This window comes from Spermophilus citellus, assembly GCF_964194105.1.
Source record: "Spermophilus citellus genome assembly, chromosome: 15".
Taxonomy (NCBI): domain Eukaryota; kingdom Metazoa; phylum Chordata; class Mammalia; order Rodentia; family Sciuridae; genus Spermophilus; species Spermophilus citellus.
The window spans coordinates 35,109,352-35,132,736 of record NC_138195.1 but is presented as its reverse complement, the minus strand read 5'-3'; the positions used below and the strand labels follow the sequence as shown (position 1 = coordinate 35,132,736).

The 23,385-nt window shown below is 38.5% G+C and overlaps 1 protein-coding gene across 23 annotated transcripts in view; it reads left to right on the top strand.

Moving 5' to 3' along the window:
- The window catches only part of ANK3 (ankyrin 3), a 508,367-nt gene that overhangs the window by 362,341 nt on the left and 122,641 nt on the right, over positions 1-23,385 (top strand). For all 23 annotated transcript variants that reach the window (XM_081268444.1, XM_081268437.1, XM_081268443.1 and 20 more), the window contains 6 exons: positions 3,628-3,825; positions 8,280-8,378; positions 16,395-16,493; positions 16,582-16,680; positions 17,166-17,261; positions 23,177-23,249. In XM_081268444.1, the coding sequence (XP_081124570.1) occupies positions 3,628-3,825; positions 8,280-8,378; positions 16,395-16,493; positions 16,582-16,680; positions 17,166-17,261; positions 23,177-23,249 (664 nt within the window). The remainder of the gene's footprint in view (positions 1-3,627; positions 3,826-8,279; positions 8,379-16,394; positions 16,494-16,581; positions 16,681-17,165; positions 17,262-23,176; positions 23,250-23,385) is intronic.

Genomic DNA, 23,385 nt, shown 5'->3' with positions numbered 1-23,385 from the left:
TGCAAGAGCCTGTGTAATGCCATCTCTGGCACGCATCCAACCATCCCCATCTTCTAAGGCAGTGGTACTGGTCAGGGACTTATTCTAGACTTTGATCCTGAGCAAAGGTAGTCAGTCATATCAGGGATTGGCTTTGTCTGCTAGGAAGAAAACAAAACTTAAAAAAAAAAAAAAAAAAAAAAAAACACAACTCCCGATTCCATTATTTTAATAATGAGGAGGAGCCTGATGAGGCTCCATATTTCTCGTGTCATGAAGAGTCAGGAGGTAGGTAAGGCAGTTGTTGATGCTGGTTTAGTTGTTTGTTCAGGCAAACTCCTCCGGTTTTTGTTTTGTTTTGTTTTGTTTGGGGTCCTTTCTTTTAGAGGTGGCTAGAGCACAGGCTGCCAGCAGCAAGGCAACAGGCAGAAAGAAAGTCAGCACAGCAGGGCTTTCTCAGAAACTCCACCCACCCCTTTCCTACATCTCATTGGTCACTTCTATTTGCATGGGAAGCTGGGAAATGTAGTTTGTTAGCTGGATTCCCTGCCAGATGTTCCTTCGCTAAAGGGAGGAGAATGAAATGAGACTAGGCAATCTTTACTCCAGGGAAGCTCTTTTTGGCAGTGATGAGAAGTGAGGGACAAAGCCTCAAGAGAGCATGATTACCATGTGGGTGTCTCCTCTTCCTTAGATCACATCCTCTGTCTTTTAGAGCATCCAATACATTCTTATTTTCTTCCCTTCTTTAAAATTGCCAATGTGTTTTCTTACTCCCATGTATTCTATAAATATGATGCGATTTAGGTAAAATAAGGTAGATGGGCTGCTGTAATCCAGCCAATTTTAGCCAGCTCAGTTTCATGAGACAAGAAACTGTGCTGGAAAGAATATTGGCTTGAGTTCGGGCATAACCTGGACACTAATTATGGACGAGATAGTGAGCTTTATTGTTATTTGTCAGATTTCTGTTAGATAAAATATGCAAAATGTCTATGGATATAGGTAAGAATATTTATGAAAAATATTGGGAAAAATATATAAATACTATGTATTAGTTTGATGATTTAAAATTACATTTGTTTTAATTGTGAGATGCAAAGGTACACATGACAAGTCTTTTGTCTCCTACATCAAGAGGAAAGAAATAGAGACTAAGATTATTCTGTAATTGAATCTCTTCCTATTTTACTTATCCAGTTAATGCATCTTCTTCATTTAGTGTGGCAAGTAAAACCATTTTACTTTCCGTAAAATAGAAAGAATTTAGATAATTTAGGAAGAAAATTTATAGGTCTCAGAGAAACTTCATTATTTGAAAATATTTCTTTAGTCATTCTAAGATAATTTCCCATTCTAAAATAATGCCATGAATCATTTTTCCCTTGTTCTGTACTTTCCTTTGTGTCTCAGGTAAGGAACTCAGGATGAAATCCTAAGCAATAGTAAGGAACTTATCTGGAACTGGCATACATTACAGAAATACCAGAGCACCCCTTTATAATAGGTCCTCGTCCTAGGACTTTTTAGTAATGGAGAAGACTGTCATATCTGTCATAACTTTCCTCAGTTAGGTATTGAAAAGTGACTAACCTGAAGGTTGTGTCTGTCATAAAAGCAAAAAGAAATAAGATTCTGGATAAAAAGCTAACTTCTGTCTTGACCTTGCCTTTACCTCTCTGATTTGCTTTGTGAATCTTCTACGTTGTGGAGGATGGTGAAACGGCTTACCCCTCCTATTTCTCATTGTGTTGTTGGCTTCACTCCAAATCTCTGCATTGGACTCTGCAGGCAAACTGGTCTCTGAAGGGTGTGTCTGATCAGAGGGCCAAATGCTTCCCAGGGCAGCTGGGGTTTACAGATGGCAAGAGGTCAGACTAAAAATAGGGATATAAAGTGTTCTTCTACACTGGCTTATCCAGTTTGGCAGAGGCTGGTTTCAGAAGAGTCTAGCAGTAACATTTCCACTTTCCATTTCCATTTTATATGGTCAGATTCAAGTTCATATCGAAATGTAATCTTGCATTTCCCTTAATGACTGTGAACTAGGGCAAAGAACCCAGAGCTTTCTCGGGTCAGGAGCCTTTAGAGTTTCCTGAGGTGTGGCTAATTAACAATTTATCAAAAGAATTGTGGTTGACTGTAGCTGAGTATCAGGGCTCAGCCAAGAGAAGGAAGCCATAATGTTCAGAAAGCTATTATACACTTGATTCAAATTCTGAAGATTACTTTCTTCATTTAATCAATATGTACCAGTTATTGTGGGCCGCTGGAGGTACAGTCAGGTCCAAAACAATATGTGCCCATCACAGATTTATATTTTAGGAAATATAGGCTCATACATAAACAAAAGAATGCCATTGAATGTCCCCAAGACTAATTATAGTCAAGTTGAGGGCCTGATTATTGGGGTTTGGACAGTGGAAAAATATAGAAGACTTCATTGAGGGCATGGCCTGTGTGCTTCACTTTCAACCGATAGATACTGGCCTCATGGGCATGTTGGGGAAAAGTATTCTCGATAGAGTAAGGTAAGGCAGAAAACATGAGAATGCATTTGGTTAAAGACCTGCAGGATGACCAGTCTGACTAAAATAGAGCATAGAGTCTGGAGTTTTGTGAAAGAGGAAATCAGATAGGGAAACAAGTAGATTGTAGCATCTTGACTACCTTGAAAATATCAAATTGCCACTTATAACCAATACACGGTGTCTTAGTCCTTTTGGTGCTACTATAAAAGGATACCTGAGACGGGGAATTTTATAAAGAAAAGATTTATGTTTTACAGTTCTAGAGGCTGGCAAGGCAAAAGTAGAGGGATCCATGCCTGGTGAGGAGCCTTCTTGCTGTTTCATCTTGTGGCAGAAAGCAAAAGCACAAGATAGAAACAAACTGAACTCGTTCTATTATCAAACACCCACTTCTGGAGAAAACAGTATTAAGCCATTCATGGGACCTAATCACTACTTACTGGTCCCACTTCTCAACATTGTTGCATTGAGAATTTAATTTCTAATACATGAATTTTGGAGGGTGTATTCAAATTATACTAGGTGGCCATTTAAGGAAAGGATTTGGGGAATGAAATTTTGAATGGCTCTCAGCATGCCTCAATGATATCATATTGCTTGTTGTTTCCCAGTAGGGATGCATCCTATTCCTAATTGAAATAAAGTAAGCAAGCTGGAAACAGTGGCACACACCAGTAATCCCAGCAACTTGTGAGGCTGAAGCAGGAGGATCACAAGTTTGAGGCCAGCCTCAGACACAGTCAAATAAAAAATAAAAATTGCTGGTGATGTGGCTCAGTGATAGAGTACCCCGGGTTCAATCCCTAGTGCCAAATAAATAAAGTAAGTAAGTATTGAGCACCTTCTAACCTAACTACCTATCAGAAGGAAATCTGTATTCCTTTTGAAAACCCACAGTACTCTCTTTTGATAAACTGTCTATATAATGTTATCCCTTCTTAGGAACAGAGGAAACAGGAGAGTGCTACATTACTGACACCACTTGATTTGATAGTATTTGCTTACTTAATTGTAAATTTTTAAAGCAGTCAAAACCACTAGAAAAGGGAAGTATGCTATTTGAAAATGCATTTTTATCTTGTTACTGGGAATGTGACCAAGTGGTTCTTGTTGACAGAATGGTTATACGCCGCTGCACATTGCTGCCAAAAAGAACCAGATGGACATAGCGACGACTCTGCTGGAATATGGTGCTGATGCCAACGCAGTTACCCGGCAAGGAATTGCTTCTGTCCATCTCGCAGCTCAGGAAGGACACGTGGACATGGTATCGCTGCTCCTCAGTAGAAATGCAAATGTGAACCTGAGCAATAAGGTAACCTTTCTCTTGCCCTACAAATCATGCAATACAGAATTTCACTCCTCAGAAAAGACGTTAAATGTTTGTGAAAAATCTGGGTCAAACAAAATGTGTGAGGTGTGATATTGCACAGAGATGTTTACTAAAGTGTTATTTACCATAGCAAAAACTTGAAAACAGTCTATTTAAATAATAGAACTGCAAATAAACAATCATTTAATTTTAGTATATATGTACATGGCTCTACAATAGGAAGAACCATAAAAATAAGGTCCACAAAGTTTTTGTAATAATATGAGAAGTTTTGGGTCTGTTAATTCAAAGTGGAACGTTGTTACCTCATTAGAACATTGCAAATAAGGAATTGGAAATTGTAGCTTGTTGCTTTATTTTGCAAACATTTGAGGGGCTTTTTTTCCTTGACTGTCTCAGTTTTAAGTCTTAAGTTAGAGAAATTGGAAACATTGCTGTCTTTAGTAAGTTCATTTTAATAAAAGAAATTCAAAGTAGCTATTTTAGTGAATACATAGGAAGTCCTTATCTTACAAGTCTAGTGTTTGTTTAAAAATTGGCTGGTTCCATAGTTTGGCTGTTGTGTTCAACACCTTTTAAGAAGAAAAAGGATTATCTCCACTTGGGAAAAAGGTCACTCTGTGCTAACCTGAATTTTTCCAACACTATAATTTAACAAATTCTCAGGGCTGGGGTTGTGGCTCAGTGGTAGAGTGCTTGCCTAGCATGCATGAGACACTGGGTTCGATCCTTGGAACCACATAAATATGTAAAAATAAAGATGTTGTGTCCACCTAAAACTTAAGAATAAATATTTGAAAAAAAATTTAACAAATTCTATAAGCCAAAATTCATACATAGGTGACCAGAGAAAACCTTTTTTAGTTTTAGCAACTTGAAAAATCCTTTTTGATTTTCTGATTATTGAACAATCACATTCTTTAATTTTGTTCTAGTGTAGGGATTTGATTTTCTAACATTTTCCTTTTGGAAATGTTCCTTTTAGGAATGTATGTCTCAATATGATGGGAATCACAAACCAATTTCAAAGTCATGATCATTAGGATTAGTTTGTGTTTTTGAATTTTATAAGTTTTATATACCAATTTATAGATCAGCCTTATAATATTTTGCTGCACAATTCAACTTGTCTTGATGACAAGGTGTTGCCTTTCTCAAATTGAAGTACATTCTGTCATTTACTAGATTTTATTTTTTTCCTGTGAGCCCAGAATATTGCATTTTATTCATCCTACCAGATACAATCAATCATCTAGCATCTTATCACTTTAAAAGTGGCTATTTTTAGTAGATTTCGTATCAAACTAGTATAACTGGCTTTTTGCTTTAAAATCCTTCAATCAACTGGCCTTATATTCACCCTAAAGTCATACGTTGTTTTTAGGCTGAAAAGATTTTAGGGGGGAAATTATTCATGTTTCATTTAGTAGACTAGAAAGTAGCAACAGAATTCTGAAGATCAAAAGACATGGATAGTAAATCATGAGAAATGAATAAACCTGGAGAATTCTGTCTACCTTCTTGAATAAAAGATGCATAAGCAGAGGTGTGCTAAGGAGAGTTTAGAAAATCAATGGGCTTCTCACTAGCTTGTTGGACAAACTTCATGATTCCTAGACTGTACATACCAAAAGATGACATTTGAAAATCTGCATCCTTTGTCAGTTGTAATTTTCTATATAAAGTACAGGTTGGCTATTCCTAGCCAAAATGCTTGGGACCAAAGGTGATTTAAATTTCAAATTTTTTCGGAGTTGGAATATTTTCTCATATATAATTATAATGAGGTATCTTGAGGATAGGACCAAAGTCTAAATACAAAATTCAGTTGTGTTTCATGTGTACTTTATACACATAGTCAATCTTATAGAATGTTTTTAATAATTGTGTAAATGGAACAAAGTTGGTGTATGAAAGCTGCAGGGCCTATTCCCTTGGGAATACCAAATCAACTGTGTTGCACATCTACATTTTTACTGACCAGTCCCGTGAAGTCTGAGTGGAATTTTCCACGTGTCATGTTGTGTTCTGTCAGTACTCTTAATGAGAGTTTTGGATTCGGGAGCATGTAGGATTTTTGGATTAGGGATGTTCAGCCTGTATTCAGTCTTCCCGGATGTGAAAACAGAAAAGCAGCATGAGTTTATTGTTGGATAAGGAGCCCTCTGACAGTTTTTCTGTTAGTTTTCCCTGAGCTGTCAGTTTTTTAAGCATCAATTCATTACTGTACCGTCCACTCCTCTCACCCCTACCCTTCCCACCTAACACTAGACTTTACTTCATTGCTAAAATATAACCATTAAAAGAAAGATTTAGATTTTATGAAAATTTATTGTCAAGACCATTTACTAATTTTACTTATTTCCTTCCTTACTCGTAACAAACAGTCTCCCAGTGGTTTTAAGGAAAAGAGATCTTGAATGCCAAGTTATCACTGAAGTGCTAATGTTTAATTTGACTCAGTTTTGCCGTTTCCTATTTTCCCATTCAGATTTTACTAACCACAAATACCTGTATTTTTATATAACCAAAAGAATATTAAAGTTGTTGCTGTTCTAAGTTGTCATTTTCTCTCTTATAAATAAATGCCATTTTTAAAATGAGCAGTGATAGAAACTCCATAAAAGATTAACAGGTGACTTCAGAATGGGAGCAGACTATTATAACCTTCATGCTATTTTTATTAATCTTTTTAACCAAAACCATTAAGATAAAAATAAATGTCTAGTGTTTTGCCAAAAGAGGCTTGATTGTTCCTGCGATTTAATAAATTAATGCTGGATTGGATGCCGGATCCCAAACCGTGGTTCCATAAAGATGAAAAGTACATTCTTGACTCAACAAGCTAACAGTGGCTTGAGGAAGACAGACCAAAAGAAAAAAAAAAATAATGTAGAATTATAATGTCCTTAATAGGAGTGAGCATAGAGGAGTTGTTCCTATAAATATAAGAATTTGGTCATTTAGTGACATGGGAGAAAGACAAAGTTGGGCTTGTCTCTGTGGCCAAAGCAGAGAGTGGTCACCCCATGTGAGCAGCATGAATACAGGCAGGAGAACGTAGGGCATGTGGCCAGAATACATTGCCCCATCTTGGCTGAGAAGCACTCAGGAAGGTATATTCAAAGTTTTGAAGGGTCTGAAACTTAGAATAGATGACCATGCCACTTTTACAAAATGTTATGGCTGAAAATAATATTACCACTAAAGTAGAACATGGAACATTGTTCTATGATGATGTCAGTGTTTGGGTGGTGCCCATTTTGGCCTCAGTGTATTTTTCTTGGATTTCAAGTGAATACATGGGTCCTCCTTTAATATTCCCCCCTATTCAGTTGTATGAGCATCCTCCAAAGTTCCATATACATCATTAAAAAGTCACAAGCAAATGACTGAGTCCGATAATTTTTCTGATGGAATAGTGACTCCTGAATAAATAATGTTGTGCATCTAGAGGGCTCTGTATTACTTCCAGAAGCTGCTTTTGATTCACTTCTTTCCCCTGACAGGTAGAACAGGCTGAAGTTTTCATTGCCTAGATGCAAAAGGGGGAAAAGAAGGTCCCAGACTCAAGAGGTTAACATTGGTGCCTATAATATATGAAAGAAAGCAATCTGAAAGCACTTATATCAACTTCATTTCTCTCAAATATTGTTCGTGAAAAAAATCCTTTACAATTACAGAGGTTTTTTTAAAAAACCAGAATACAATATAGTCTTAGCAATTTTTTTCCTTGGTCATCAGAACACCATGTAATCTGCAGATTCCCTGGTAGGGTCAGTTTCAAATACTCAGTCTCATTAAATCCATATGCCATCTAAATGACCTGGGAATCCTTATTATCCACCATTCCCATTACATTTCCCAGATGATCTTTCCTACCCAGAAGCAGCATACCAAAAATATTCATCAGGTCTTGGCTAATAATAGAGAAGAAATATTATCGTCGCATGTCAACATTTGTTATTTTAATAATTTTTGCCAAGCTAAGTACTATTGGTAATGAATTAAAACTCCTGCATCATTTTATTTTTGAAAAGTTTCTAATATTTGGAGATGAATACAATGTGTGTGGGGGAAAAATGGCACAATGTCTGGTATTTGCTTTTAAATACTGCTACAGAGAAATGAGAAGAAAAGGAGAATGAATGAAGAAAATGTAGGGAAATATTGATACATGCTGAGTCTGTGATGAGTATGCAAATCGGACTCCATCACTCGGCTTGTGGGTGTGCTTGGACTCTTTCATGAAGCCTACAGACAACAGTGCTGCCACAGGGCTCATGCGGCATGGTGTAGGAGTTTACTCTATACATGTTTTTGAATATAGGAATTGTAGGCTTCCTATTCTAGAATTTACAAGCTGATTCTCAAACATGGCCCTGTGTACTGCCTTCCTTCCTGTGAGATGACCGTGCACTTGGATTCTTTTGCAGAGCGGTCTCACCCCACTCCATTTGGCTGCTCAAGAAGACAGAGTGAATGTGGCCGAGGTCCTTGTAAACCAAGGAGCACATGTGGATGCCCAGACAAAGGTACCGCCTCTCTCCTTTTCCTAGGCCAAGAGAATATGTCCATTCAACAAGACAGTGACTCCAGTATGGAAGCCACCACAGTTGAATAGGAGGAAAAGCACTTTCAATCTTTTTTTTTTTTTTTTTAGTATCAGAAATTGAACTCAGAGCACTTAACCACTGAGCCACATCCCCTGCCCCTTTTAACTTTTTATTTTGAGGCAGCATCTCACCCAGTTGCTTAGGACTTTGCTAAATTGCTGAGACTGGCTTTGAACTTGTGATCCTCCTGCCTCAGCCTCCTGAGCTGCTGGGATTATAGGCATGTGCCACCCCACCCAGCTCAATCAGATCTTTTATACATAGTATTTCAAATGTACATTTATGCAAGGAATACCAAAGTCTCTGGTTATAGTATCTCGGACCCTTTTGTCTTTAATGGCCTGAGTATTCTATGTTAGCTGCATGTTGGTGTCCGTGTGTTAACACTAGTGAGCCTTGTTACTTCACAGCTGTCCTTCCAAGGCAGCTAAATGTGAACAAAGTTTGTATCTTTCTTAGGTTTTGTGACACACAAATAGAAAATCTTGTCATTTAATTTGTTTATCATGATTTATGAAAAATAGTAAATTAAGGCTCATTGTATTACTCACTTGCCAAATTCCTTATGTCTGTGTAGTTATGTGTGTGCTCTCTTGCACGTTTGCATGTTTTCTCTCTGACAAAGTAACTCTTTTAAAAAAAAAATCCTGAGTAATCTCATATAATGTCACAGTTCAAACACAGATAAGAAAATGGATGTTTTGTGTTACCATTAAAGACATGACTTTAAATTAATCTCGTTTCTCTGAACATTTTCTTAAGATGCTTAGTTTTGTTACCTCTTCATATCAGATTTGTTTTATCTACTTCAAAATGTAATTCTTTCTTTCTTTTCGGGCATGGTGGCATGTTCCTGTAATCCCAGCAATTTGGGAGGCTGAGGGAGGAGGATCACAGGTTTGAGCCGCCCCACCCCTTAGCAACTTAGTGAGACATTGTCTCAAAATAAAAATAAAGAATACAAAAACGGCTAAGGATGTAGCTCAGTGGTAAAGTGGCCCTAAATTCAATCCCCAGTACCAAAATTTTATTTATTTATATATATATATACACACACACACACACACACACACACACACACACACACACATTTCTTAATATGTTGCATGTTTGACACAAATAGAATGCTTATTAAATATTGTAAATAAGATCATTTTTCTGTATAGAGAGGTTCTGAGTTGTGTGGGCATTTTGAAGATGTCAATAATACAAAAGTACCACAAAGAATGAACCAAGTAAAAAGGTATTGCAGACATCAAAATTGGGCTAATTTAGCTTGTTTTCTTTATTTTTCTTGAATACTTTCATCAAGAAAGAATTCTCTACGTTAGAAATTTGCAGCTTTATGGTAAATGTGTTTATGTATTAATTCTGTATTGTTTTATTCACACACAGAACACACACACACAGACTTAAATATTTTATTGTTACCTTTCCCTTTACAGATGTGAAATTATCAGAGTCAAGGTCAAGTTGTTCAATGTTTATGTGCCCCGGCCTATCCAAGGGATGTAGCCACAGTCAGTCAGAAAGCCTGTGAGGTGGGGTGGGGACAGCCCTGCACCCCTTCTGTTCTGAGTTGGTAGACATCAGGTGGCTGCCAGGGTTTCCTTCTAAGCCACCCAATCTGGGTCACCGTTGGTAATCATTTTTGTTCTTGGTATGATATTTTGAAGCATGTATCTTTCACTGCCCTTTACAAACTGCCTCACTCAAGAAAGCATCTGTTTCTTACAAAAAACCTTTTCCTTTCCTTTTTTCTTTTTTCTCTCAGGAAAGATCACAGACATGAAAAGGAAGCGAGCCCCATACTTAGAGTAGAGCAGAAGTGCATAGAGTTGGGGTTCTTGCACTTGCTGTTTGACTTTGTGGATAGAATTGATTATATTTTATAAGCTTTCAAATTTCACTGGTAAAGAAGACATCTCCCACCAGCCTGCAGGCAGGATAGAGAGCATTCAGTTCATGAAGTAATAATAATAACAGTGAAGATATCAGGGTTTTCTCTTGTGAGAAAAAGATGAGAAAGTCCTGGTCACAGCCCTTGCAGCACTCACACTGGTTTGCTGACCTTTTATACTCATCCCCCCCTTTGCTTTTAAAGTTCAGCAAGTCAGTTCAGACCGAATTGTGCTGCCACCCACAGAGTGTTATAGTCAGTGTTGTTTGGCTGAGATGAGACCATTGCTTTCCTTGTCTTTTTGTACTGGTGATTGAATCCAGGGGCACTTTGTCACTATGTTGCTTAGGGCCTCACTAAGTTGCTGAGGCTGACCCCAAACTTGGGATCCTCCTGCCTCAGCCTCCTGAGTTGCTGGAACTACAGGCCTGTGCCTCTGTGCTCAGCTTTATTTCTCTTGCCTTTTAAAGCTATAATATCCTAAAATTTTTTTATTTACACCACCCCTGAAAGATGTTGATTTCACTGTTTAAAAACATGAAAAGTTTTGAGAGCTTATTTGAGTACATTTTGCATTCATTTTTAGAGCTCCTGTGAATTGCCAAATTCTTACCTCAGTGTTTGTTAACCCCCAGCCCTTACAGAATTCATAGTCTAGAAAGGGAGACACATAGTAATAATAAAAATAATATAATAATGATGAAAATTACTACCTATTTTCTCTGTGCCAGCTATTAGTCCGAGTCCTTTATATGTTTAATCCTTATAATTACACTATGGGATTGCTAAAGTTTGAGTCCCTGTCTTATAGATGAGGAAACAGAGGCACAAAATCATGAATTATTTATACAAGCTAATTGGTACAAAGCTTGATTTCGGGGAGATACGTAAAATTTTAGAAAATAGATACTAAACTGAGTTTTTGAAATCAGGTAGATTGGAGAACACAGGATAACTACATAGCTAGTTCAGTATCACAGGAACATGAGAAAAAAATTAGGGGTTAAGTCCTAGGCAAAGGATGAAGGCAAGGGATGGAGGCAGTTAATGCACCAGGATAAGCAGTTTAGCTTTTATTCTGTTGTGCTAGGAAGCTGCTAAAGGTTTCAAACAGAATGGTGATGAGATCAGCAGTCTGGTTTACAAAGATCCTGGGCAACAATGCTAGGAATAAGCTGATGAAAGAGCTGAGAACAGGGCTAGTCCTTCTGGAGCTGAGGTCAAGTGAAGAAAGCCTCAGTTAAGAGACAAATGGAGAGTTGACCAACATGAACAGTATTTTGGAAACCCTAAGACAGACAAATAGTAAAACTTGGGGACTGAGCAATAGTGAGACACTCAAGGCGAATCTCATGAACTGACTAGTGATACTGGGTGATCCCTAGTACTACTTCACCAGACAGGGAATACAGCAGGAGAAGCCAGCTGGGGAAAGAGGAATGAGCTCAGAATTGGATTAGGTTGAACTGTAGACTACATAGGGTCATCTGGGTAGAAAAACCCAACAAGTGACTAAAATATCAATCACAGGAATGTTGGCCAGACTGAAGACCCAGACTCGGGGACCATCAGCTAAAATGAGACAGCTGAAGTTGTAGGTGTAGATGTGATCACTGAGCAAACCAAAGACAAAGCCCTGGGTCAGCGGCATTGGGTAGAAGAGGTGGAAGAGAGGCTGTCATGGGGTAAACCAGGAAAGACAGGATATCAATGCCCAGTTATATAAGACATCAAGGTGAGTGTTTTGGGTAGGAGAAGGATGAATCCTGTGCATGGTATTGGCATCAAGAGTATCAAGAGGGCTGGGGATGTGGCTCAAGCGGTAGCGCGCTCGCCTGGCATGCGTGTGGCCCGGGTTCGATCCTCAGCACCACATACAAACAAAGATGTTCTGTCCGCCGAAAACTAAAAAAAATAAATAAATATTTAAAAAAAAAAAAAAAGAGTATCAAGAATGAAGAGTTTTTGGTTGGTTGGTTAATTGGTTAGTTGATTTTGTTCCTGGGATTGAATCCAGGGGTGTTCAACCACTGAACTACATCCCCAGCGCCACCCCCCTCCCCATTTTTTTTTTTTTTGTTTTGAGATTAGATCTTTCTAAGTTGCTGAGGGCCTCACTAAGTTGCTGAGGCTAGCTATGAACTTGTGATTCTCCTGCCTCAGCCTCCTGAGTCGCAGGGATTATAGACATGCGCCACTGCACCCAGCTAGGAAGCAGTTTGACTGCAGTGGTTGAGTTGGTGAGATGAGGAACGATGAGAGGGAATGGTGAATGAAAAAAGAGCCCCCTCCCGCACCAAGAAGCTTAATTATAGGAGGATAGAGATGTAGAAAAGAGAAGCATTTGAAAGGAGTGCTTTTTGTTCCAAATACTGGGAATGTGTAGATAGGTCCATAAGCTAAAAGGAAAGTGCCAAGAGGGGAAAAAAAAAAAGTTAACAGAATTATATGGGTATCAGAAGTGGGATGGGCAGGTTAGACATGACAGTTTGCTTATTTTTTTCTTATTATGAAAATATTATTTCACAGTATTTAATAATTCTAAGATCTCATAGTTCCCCCACCCCAGTTTATTTCACACTCAGTTTTGAGGTGAATAATAAAGGAAAAAATCATAGGAGAAAATTTATTAGGCTGTTTGAGAATTTCAGTTATACTTCCTTTAGGAAATGAAGTATCGAGAGTTTATTTAGAGAGGGTTTGTTTTCTAAAGAAAAAAAAAACTCCTCTTCATTACTAAATGCACTTATCTAATCTCAGTTACTGAACTAAAATTATGAACTTTATAAAAAATTTTAGTCTTCTGTGGATCTGTATCTGTCCCATTATCGATGTATGTATGTGTATAAGCATGTGTGTGTGCAAATTTTTTTTCCATACTATATATCACATTTAAGGCTTTGTGCATACTAGGCAAGTGCCCTGCCACTGAGTCACAACCCAGTGCCCTCAAGTAATATTTAATGTAAAGTGATAATAGAAAAATATCCCTTTAAACAGCATCAGTACTGAAAATTATATTAAAATACCACATTTTTAAAAACTGGATAGTATTTGTGATTATGGGGTGCGTGGTCACCCAGGAAGATGGCACTAAGTGCAAGGAATTCAGGCAAAGCACCGACCCACAGGTTTTAGGAGAGGAAGGAGAAAGAGGTTGCCCACTCCCTCTCTCAAGTCTCAAGTTGGGGCAGAGGGAGTTCCTAATTATTACTAAATAAGATATTGTAACAAGATAATATAGATTGGAAATATCAGCCAGAATGTTCCATCTGAACCTGTTTTCTGTTACTACACAATACAGCCATCCCATTCAACAAGAAGACATAGTCTTCCCTCTGGCTCTTTTCCTGTTTCCTTTCTTTTGATCATTTATTTACCAAAGTTCAAAATATTTATTGGGTACTATTATATGCCACCTGCTAGTTGAGGCAGGAGATGATCATAGCTAATGCCATGTGCCAAATACTGTGTCAGCATATTAAGACAATACTATAAGATTGCTGATGTTATCAGATTCCATTTGACAGTGCATGAGCCAACACAGAGGTGCAATGACTCGCCCAAAGTCACATAGTCAACAAGTGGCAAAGCTGGATTCCAAGCATGTGCTCTGCCTCCATAGTCCACACTCTCAGCCGTAGCGCTGCTCCACTCCTTCATTTCACTGGTTGAAGCTGCAGCCTGATCAGTAATAGATGTCAACATCCACCACTTGGTAATCAATAGAGGGGAAAGTGAAAGAAAATTATTAAAGACTCTGAGGTGCATTTTGCAGAGTTTTACATATCCCTACTCAGGTTTGCCCAAAAAAGAAAAGGTTTTATTTCAGAGTATAAGGATATCATAAGTGAGGTAGCACTGGACAAAGAGGCAAAATTGCTCAAGAAAGGCTGGGCGCAGTGGCCCATGCCTGTAATCCTAGTGACTTGGGAGGCTGAGGTAAGAGGATCGCAAGTTCTAAGCCAGCCTCAGCAACGGCAAGGAGCTAAGTAACTCAACAAGACCCTGTCTCTAAATAAAATACAACAATAGGGCTGGGGATGTGGCTCAGTAGTTAAGTGCCCCTGAGTTCAATCCCTGGTATAAAAAAAAAAAAATTTTCTTAAGAAAGAGCAGTTGGTCTTTTCCAACATTTATTACTGCTAGGTGGAAAGGATTTCTCAAATCACATCTCTCCCGGTGTATCCATACAAGGTACCATCTTATATGGGAATGGCAACCCCTACCCACAGTAAATCCAAGTGCAAGTTGAATCTTCTTGACCAGGCACACACATCTTTAATAAAATGCTCCTTTAGTGTTTATGGAATAGTAAAAAGATTAGTCTACCAGAGCACAGTGAACAAGGGAAAGAATAGAAAATGAGATCAAAGATTATATAGAAGGGGACAGGGGAGGCGGGGGGGCAGGGGAGACCTAAATCAGGTAAGTCCTAATAGTATGATGGCAGGGTTTTACCAAGAGTGAGATAGGAAGCTTTAAGAATAAATACAAGCTATTTGTTGGAATATTTAAAGAGATTCAATTCTCAACAAATCTAATGCATTTAACACACCAGCCTTTGGAAATTGTAACATGTTACTTAAGCAAGTAGTCTAAAAATTTGAAGAGCTCTTAAATATTTAGATTTTTCAAATATTATCAATATTGTTTTGACCTCTTTACCTAACACTGAACTTGAAAATAAAGTTACTTCAGTTAAACTAATTGTACTAAGAAATGATTGCACAAACTACATTCAAATCTCCCTTACCAAGCAGCATTCTGATCATAGGTGCACCATCTGATCCCTCAGTTCCAAGAAAGAAGAACCCTGCAAAGTAGGCAAGCAATTCTGATCACCAAAAAAGGGATATCCTCAGTCATGCATGAAGTGGCTTTGGGGTGATAAGCCCGTCTCATACTATGTGGTTCTGGTGCACTTGCTGGGGAGAGTCTGGGCAGCATGAGTGCACTCACAGGTTGGTTTGGGAAGGGGGTTTGATCAGAGGCAGGTCTACAGGGCAGCACATCCCTGGTGGGTTACCCTCACCTTTGGCTTTGGCTATGGCTGTGGTCTGGGCATCCCCTTTTCAAATTTAAAGTGACCCATTTGTGGGGCCACCATAAAGGCACATGCCATCATATGTGAGATTTAGACTCATGAAAATATGAACCTTTCTCCTTCGATCACTGCTTAGAAATGTGGCAATAAAAGGTTCCTGTTCTGTCTTTCCGTGAGCTGGTGCTTCCTGTGTCATGAACAGAGATTGAACAGGGTCCCTGAAATTGGGTAGTGGTCTCTCTTACAATGATTGTCACCATCTAGAAAAGGATCCAGAATATCCTTATTTTTTTTTTCAAATAATTATATAGATTTTCTTTGCACACACACACAGGGAGGGAGAGAATGAAAGAATGAACTTATAACCCTTCTCCCCCTCCAGCCCATCCTGGCTTACTCATCTGAGAAAAGACGGTTGCTTTGTCTAAATCGGTGATTTTCACACTGTGAAACTCAAGTGAGGACACTGGGAAACTTGAACTAGAGCAGATTCACCTAGATCAAGTTCAAACTTCTCCAGCTACCAGCACTCAGAGCAGTCTCTTCCTCAGTAGTGTTTCTGTGACTCTATCTCCATCATGCCTTCTGAACATCCTCAACCTTGCCTTATCATTTAGACTTTTTTTCCCCTAGACTTTAAACATTTAGAGGGTAGTCTAGGGTGCCCATAAAACACTCTCTGACTCTTGCCAGGCAGTCAGTGGATTAGCCTGTCTTGAACAGTTATTACGAGACTGAAATGAACTAATATAAGTGAGAACTCTGGGGAAAACTAAGTAACTATTTTTATGTGAAGTGGTATTGTTATTTATAATTACAACTAGCTCTGAGAATGATCAAGTGTAATTTTTTTTTATAGAGAGATGAGAAAACATTTTTTTCCGCTAAAAAAAAAAGGCTAAATAATAATTTTGCTTCTATTTAGGATAGCTGTTGCTAAAAGTGTACTTATGCTGTTTCTTTTTGGAAAAAAAATATATAATTACAGATGGGATACACACCGCTACATGTGGGCTGCCACTACGGAAACATCAAGATTGTTAATTTCCTTCTCCAGCATTCTGCAAAAGTCAATGCCAAAACAAAGGTAAGCTCCCTTCTCCCTCCTTTCCACCAAAGTTGTTTATTTTGTATCTGAGAAAGTAAGAGTCATTTATTCCATCTTTCTTCCACAGAATGGGTATACACCATTACATCAAGCAGCTCAACAGGGACATACACATATAATAAATGTCTTGCTTCAGAACAATGCCTCCCCCAATGAACTCACTGTGGTAAGCTTCACGCCCGCCCGTGTAAGGGAAGAAGGAGGAGATAGTGCGACCTGGACTCTTCTATATTTTTCATTGAATACACATGTTGCCTTTTCTATTGATAGGCATAAACAGCATTCAGAAGAATAATGGAAAAAGGGCAATAATCATATTGCTGCGAACTATTCAGAGAGAGATCTAATTAGTGTTTCACACTTTAAAACTATTAATTGTGTTGCCATCAAATATAGGAAGTACATATGTAAGGGAAAAAAAATGGGTCTGTTTCATTGATTGCTTACTGAGGACGTTGCTCTTGGATTCCATGTGTAGCTGCCCAGACTTGGCCAATGAGTAGAAACAGGTTAGGTGGGTTTTCTGTAAGGTATGTCTAACAAAAGCAAACAATGGATAGGTCTGATAAGACACTCACCTTCACATTTTGTGTAGGCAAAACGTGTGGAAGGAGTCTTGTTAATTCTTTGTCTGTGTTCTCCCATTGCCAGAATGGGAATACCGCTCTTGCCATTGCCCGGCGCCTTGGGTACATCTCTGTGGTTGACACCCTGAAGGTAGTGACAGAAGAGACCATGACCACGACTGTAAGTAATGGATACAGAGCCTTGTTCCCCTGGAAGCCAGATCTCAGGCTAGAGTTTTACTGGGCTTTTCTAAGATGAACTTTCATTGTACCATTCAGACTAAGTGCCATGTTTCAAATTGTTATCATTGTTGGTAGTCAGGATACTGAAACTCTCATTCCTGATATGAACAAAACTTTGAAATGTTAAAAATACCTTTTTAAAAGTTGCACGACACCAGGCTTGATGGCACATGCCTGTAAGCCTCGCCACATGGGAGGCTGAGGCAGGAGGATCAGAGGTTTGAAGCCGGCCTCAGCAACTTTGTGAGGCCAGAAGCAACATAGTAAGATCCTGTCTCAAAATAAAGAAGTCTGGGGATGTAGCTCAGTGGTAAAGCACTATTGGGTTCAGTCCCCAATACCAAAATAGAAGTTTCCTAAAGGGCTGAGATGTCGCTTAATATGCAAATAATACATGGTTACATATTGTTTTTAAAAAATGTATATTTTTTTAAACAATTACAGTTAGGATCAAAATTGGTTTTGGTCACCATTCTCTCTATTCTTTGTCCACTTCAGCTTTTATAGGAAACAATAATACAATGTTTTGTTAAATTTTAAAGTAACTCTTCAGCAGGAGATTCTATTGCATCAGATACACTTTAATAAGCTGCAGCCTCTAGGATAAATCTTTTCACTTTAACCCCATCTGGAACCTCTGAACTGCATTAGGATTTGATAACTTTGGAACCAAGGGCAGATACTACTCCATGTCCGAAGCCAATTTGAGTTATTCCTGACTCTATGACTTAACACGTAGCCTTGAGATGAAGGCTATACAATGTAATTTGAGGATTCTGGAACATTTCTGGTTATCAGTTCAGTCTCCTTTTCCTTTCTATCACCTCCCAACTTGAAGGGAAGTATAGTTGGTTCATCCAAATCATTTTGTGTACATGGTGCTTTATATTAAAAAGCCATAGCCTAGGAGTGTCTGTAGCTACTGTAGATTGAGTGATTTGGCAATGTACAGGCTTTAGAAATTAAAAAATAAGCCTGTTGCTCATAAGAGAGAAATTGTACAGTTTGCAAGAAGGAAAACAGTTATTTTAAAGGACTTACAGCAGGGGTTATCAACCAGGATACATTTCCAACTTCAAGATGTAGTTTATCTAAGTAATAAATTCCCATATGTTGATTCATACACTTCTTGAGTATTTCATCTTCTTCTAACATGTTATTAAACTCTCAAGTAAAAGAGTTTAAACAAACAATGTTTATTAGCCTTAATTTTATAGATATTCCATGTAGCTCTCTGTAGGATGGGGAAGGAGGGAGGAGGAAGACAAGCTATTTAACAATGACCAAGTGTCACTATGCTATATAAGATTTAAAGTCATTGCAATAAATATGACTGCTAGTTCAGTATGAGAGAATTGAAAGTAGTAAAAATTGTTCAAAATGCAAATCTTATTCTATTAAATTACTTACCCACTAACAAAATACAAAATGTTTCTTTAAAATAATAAAGAACAAAAGCATTAAGAGAATGTAGAGTTGTAGATGAAATAAAGCTATAGCTTTAGAAAATCTTCTGAAAGGTAGAGAAAGCTCTCAAGACTCAGGTTGCCCTCAGAAGCTGTAACACGTAGAGAGGAGTGCCATTCCACTTTGTGTCATCGGGAGACTTGGTTGGTAAATTTCCGTGAGAGAAAGACACTGTACATGCTAACAGGAAAGGTCCAATTTGCCTAAGGAAGAAAACAAGGCTTCCACCAGGGGAACTGCTCACATTGATTAGAAAGGCCATCACAGTCTTTAAGGCTTAGCCCAGCACTGCGGTATTTGAGACTTTATCTTATAAACTAAGACACCACCTTATCAGACCAGCTTTAGCACTTACATGTCAACTAACTTACAGCTGATGCAGTCTAGGTTAGTGTCTTTAATCTTAAACTAGTAAACATAGACTGACCTCCACCACAGGCGTCATCTTCCTGCAGCTACATCCTGGCTCCTTGGGGTCATTGCCTCTTATAAGAATACTTTAGTCTTTCCAAGCCTTGAAAACAACAGTGCCTCATCCAGGAGAATAACATATGATGTGGCAGTTCTGAGAAAGATGCTTTAGTAAATGAGGTCACAATCATGACAGCGTAACAGACTGAATGGAGAGAAACTGAACTTTAGAAAATATTTTTTTTTTAAAGAGAGAGTGAGAGAGGAGAGTGAGAGAGAGAGAGAGAATTTTTTAATATTTATTTTTTAGTTCTCGGCGGACACAACATCTTTGTTGGTATGTGGTGCTGAGGATCGAACCTGGGCCGCACGCATGCCAGGCGAGCGCGCTACCGCTTGAGCCACATCCCTAGCCCTGAACTTTAGAAAATATGATTCCTATCTTTTTTTTTTTTTTTTTTTTTTTGGAGGGGACAATTACAGGGATTGAACTCAGGGGTACTTGACCACTGAGCCACGTCCCCAGTCCTATTTTGTATTTTATTTGGAGGCAGGGCCTCACTGAGTTACCTAGTGCCTCACTTTTGCTGAGGCTGGCTTTGAATTCATGATCCTCCTGCCTCAGCCTTCTGAGCTGCTGGATTACAGGTGTGTGCCATCATACCCAGCTTCCTATCTGTTTTTAATTGCATTATTTAAAATGTTTTTTTCCAGAAGCTAAAGCTGAATACCTTTTGCATATGAATATCAGTTGCTAATATGATTCTTTAATAAAAGGAATCAGAGCTCGTTGGAGACCTGGATGAGTCTAGAACTAGAAAAGGAAATATACAGAATGGGCCTAGAACATCTTATAGTGCCCTCAAGTAGGGAATACTTTCCCACTACCACCCCAAATAAATGAACAGCAAATACACACACACTGTGTTTGGGATATATCACAGGGACACATGAATCAACTGCAAGTTCCCAGTAGTCAAAGGTAGAATAATTTGAGCAAAAATAAATAAATCAAATAGTATTGGGGTTTAGGGCAAAGTATAAAACAAATATCCTTATGTCCATACTCATATAAATAAATGTCTGAAACAAATGGAAAGAAGACACAAATTTCTTAGGCAAAAGAATTCCAAGTAATTTATCAGAGTACTTCACTCTCAATGAAGTGTAGAACATAATTCCCCACTGGTTACATATGGGCTGAGTATTGTGATTTAACACACACCACACACACACACACACACACACACACACACACAGAGGCAGGAAAACAAAGTAACTTTACAGTAGAGAAACCTGACTAACGCTGCCTCAGCGAGATGATCAAGGTCAACATCAAGTCATAAATCCTGTCAATGGTATGTACCTTTGATGTGTGATTAAAAACTGGTGCTTCACCTCTGCAATTTTCCTCCCCAAAACTTCTAGCCCCAGTCAAATCATAAAAGAAAACGCAAGACAAACCCCAGTTGGGTGATAATTACATAAAATACCTGACCAATATAACTCCAGGCTATCATGGTCATGAAAACCACAGAAAGTCTGAGAAACTGTCACAGCCAAAAGAAGCCCAAGGAGACACAACAACTAAATATAATGTGTGCTATCCTGGATGAGATCCTGGGATAGAAAAAGGACAGTAGGTAAAAAATAAAGGAAATATGAATAAAATACAAATTTAATGTATTAATACTGTTTCATTATTTTGACAAATACACCAAATGTATTAATACTGTTTCATTATTTGTGACAAATATATCATCCAAATACAAGATTTTAATGATCAGGGAAACTTGGTGTGGGGTAGATGAGAACTCTCTTTAGTATCTACATAATTTTTCTGTAAATCTACAACTATTTTAAATTAGAACTTCTTTAACCCTTTATTTTATTGTTACCCACTGGAAGAGGCACCAAATAATGTCTTGTTTCAGCATAATAACTGGGCTGGCAGTATAAATTATATTTATCAATTATCCCTAAGAAATAATATATTCCCTTTCTTATTTTTAATGTGACTTTTAAAAAATTTAAATGCATATCTTTGTAACTCTTACCCATTAGCTTTTCATATTCTCGGAATTAAAAGGCAACTTATTTTTAAATAAAAGTTATTTGAAAATTTTTAACAAGTAATGCTGATGGTGTTTTGGGGATGGAAATGATCTATAAATACTAAGTTGTCAGAGAACAAATAGAAGAGTCATTAAGGCCCCTGTTCTGTAATGTGCTGTTTGTTCTTTAAAATAAACACCACCACCCCCAACCCTGATGGAAGGCCCCCACCGCCTACCCAAGACCCAGTGCCAAACCTGCACATCAAGATGCATGGCCATAGTAGAAAAGCCTCCCCAGAGGCCTGGGATCTGGCTTATTTGAGGCTTCCACCACCCTCTAGCCTGATCCCAGGCTGCCAGGGCTCTCTTAACTGACCCACATTTCCAGCCATCTGCTCAGCAGCAGTGTCTATTAAGGCACCTTCAAAAACACCAATCTGTTCTTTAAAATTTTTTGAAGTTAAAATGATCCTGAAAGTACATTAGCTCCCCTTTTTCAGGCACATACTTGTAAAAATTATGTAATTTATGCAATTTGAATTATTTGATGTATCTCGGGAATTAAAATTACACATAAGAGGAGAAGACAAAGTAAGTGGGAATCTTGGTGTTACCGCTGTTGACTGGTGACAAGTCCTTGCTTCCCCAATGTTGAAGAATAACACCAGAGAAGCACGCGGAGGTGAGGTCAGAGTAGAAATTAGAAGTTTATTAAAGGACAGCAGAAAAGACTTCTCCCGGAGGAAGAAGGGGATCCAAGAGGTGGAATCCGTAGAAGTACAGTTGTTTCCCCTTTTTATAGTTTTTGGTGATGGAATGTAGGTTGGAAGGGGTGGGACACAGGTGGGCCAAAGAAGTAATCTGGGCTGGGCGGGAAGGACTTCATTAACACTTCTTTGGGATGGGCTATCTCCAAATCTGCTGGGGCTGTTCATTAACATTTCTTTGGGATGGACTTTGGGCCTAGGGCTTTTCTTGGGACTTCATTAATATTTCAAGAGTTGCTCAACTTTTCCGGAAATTCATTCTCAGCATGGCCTCCATTTTAGATTTCACTCAATATTACCTAAGGACACTGACTGCCTAATTTTAAATCTGGCTTCATTGGCACCATTAATAAAGACATTTCTTGCTATTATTTTGGCTTATCTTCAGCCAAGACCTTTAGTGGTTGTTAGTCAACTTTTCATGGTTGTGAGAAAATCAACTTGAAAGGAGGAAATTTTCATTTTGACTCAGTGTTTGCAAGGTTTCAGACACGGTGGCCTGGCCCCATTGCCTTGGGCTGTGGCAACAAAAAAACATGGCAGGGAGCACATGGTAAAGCAAAGCTGCTCACCTCGTGGTGGCCAGAAAGCAGAGGGAGAGACCCAGAAGGGAAGAGGCCTGGGACAAATTATACCCTTCAAGGTCCTGCCTTCAGTGGTCTACTTTCTCCAACAAGGCTCTACCTAGTTGGCCCTATCATTGATGTATTAATCCATCAGTGAGGTCAAAATCCTAATGAATGAATTAGTTCCCCAACTGAAACACTGCTGCACTGGGGACCATGCCTTGAGAGCTTGAACTTTGGGGGGACATTAAGTATCCAAACCAGCCTAGGTATGATGGAACATGTCTGTAATCCCAACTACTCAGGAACCTAAGGAGCAGGAGGATCACAAGTTTGAGACCAACCTGGGCACCTGAGTGAGACTCTGTCTCAATATTAAAAAGAAAAAAGGGCTAGAGATGCAGTTCAAACGTAGAATATCCCAGAGTTCAATTTCTGGTACCACAAGGTAAAAAAAGGATAAAAAAGATCCAGACCATAAGTTACAATGGCACATTCCTCAAGACCATGCAAAAGAACAACAAAGTGGATACCTTAAAATGCTCACACTAAAGTGACTGATTTTTTTTTTTTTTTTGTTACTAGACCATCACAGAAAAGCACAAAATGAATGTTCCAGAAACGATGAATGAAGTTCTTGATATGTCTGATGATGAAGGTATGAAAATGTCCTTTGAGTTCATATTAATTATGAGTAACTGTGTTTTTGTTGGTTCTTGAAAAAGTTCATTGCAGAAGTGGGGAAATTTTGAAATGTTTTGTTGTAGTATCAGGAATATGTATTTGTCATACAC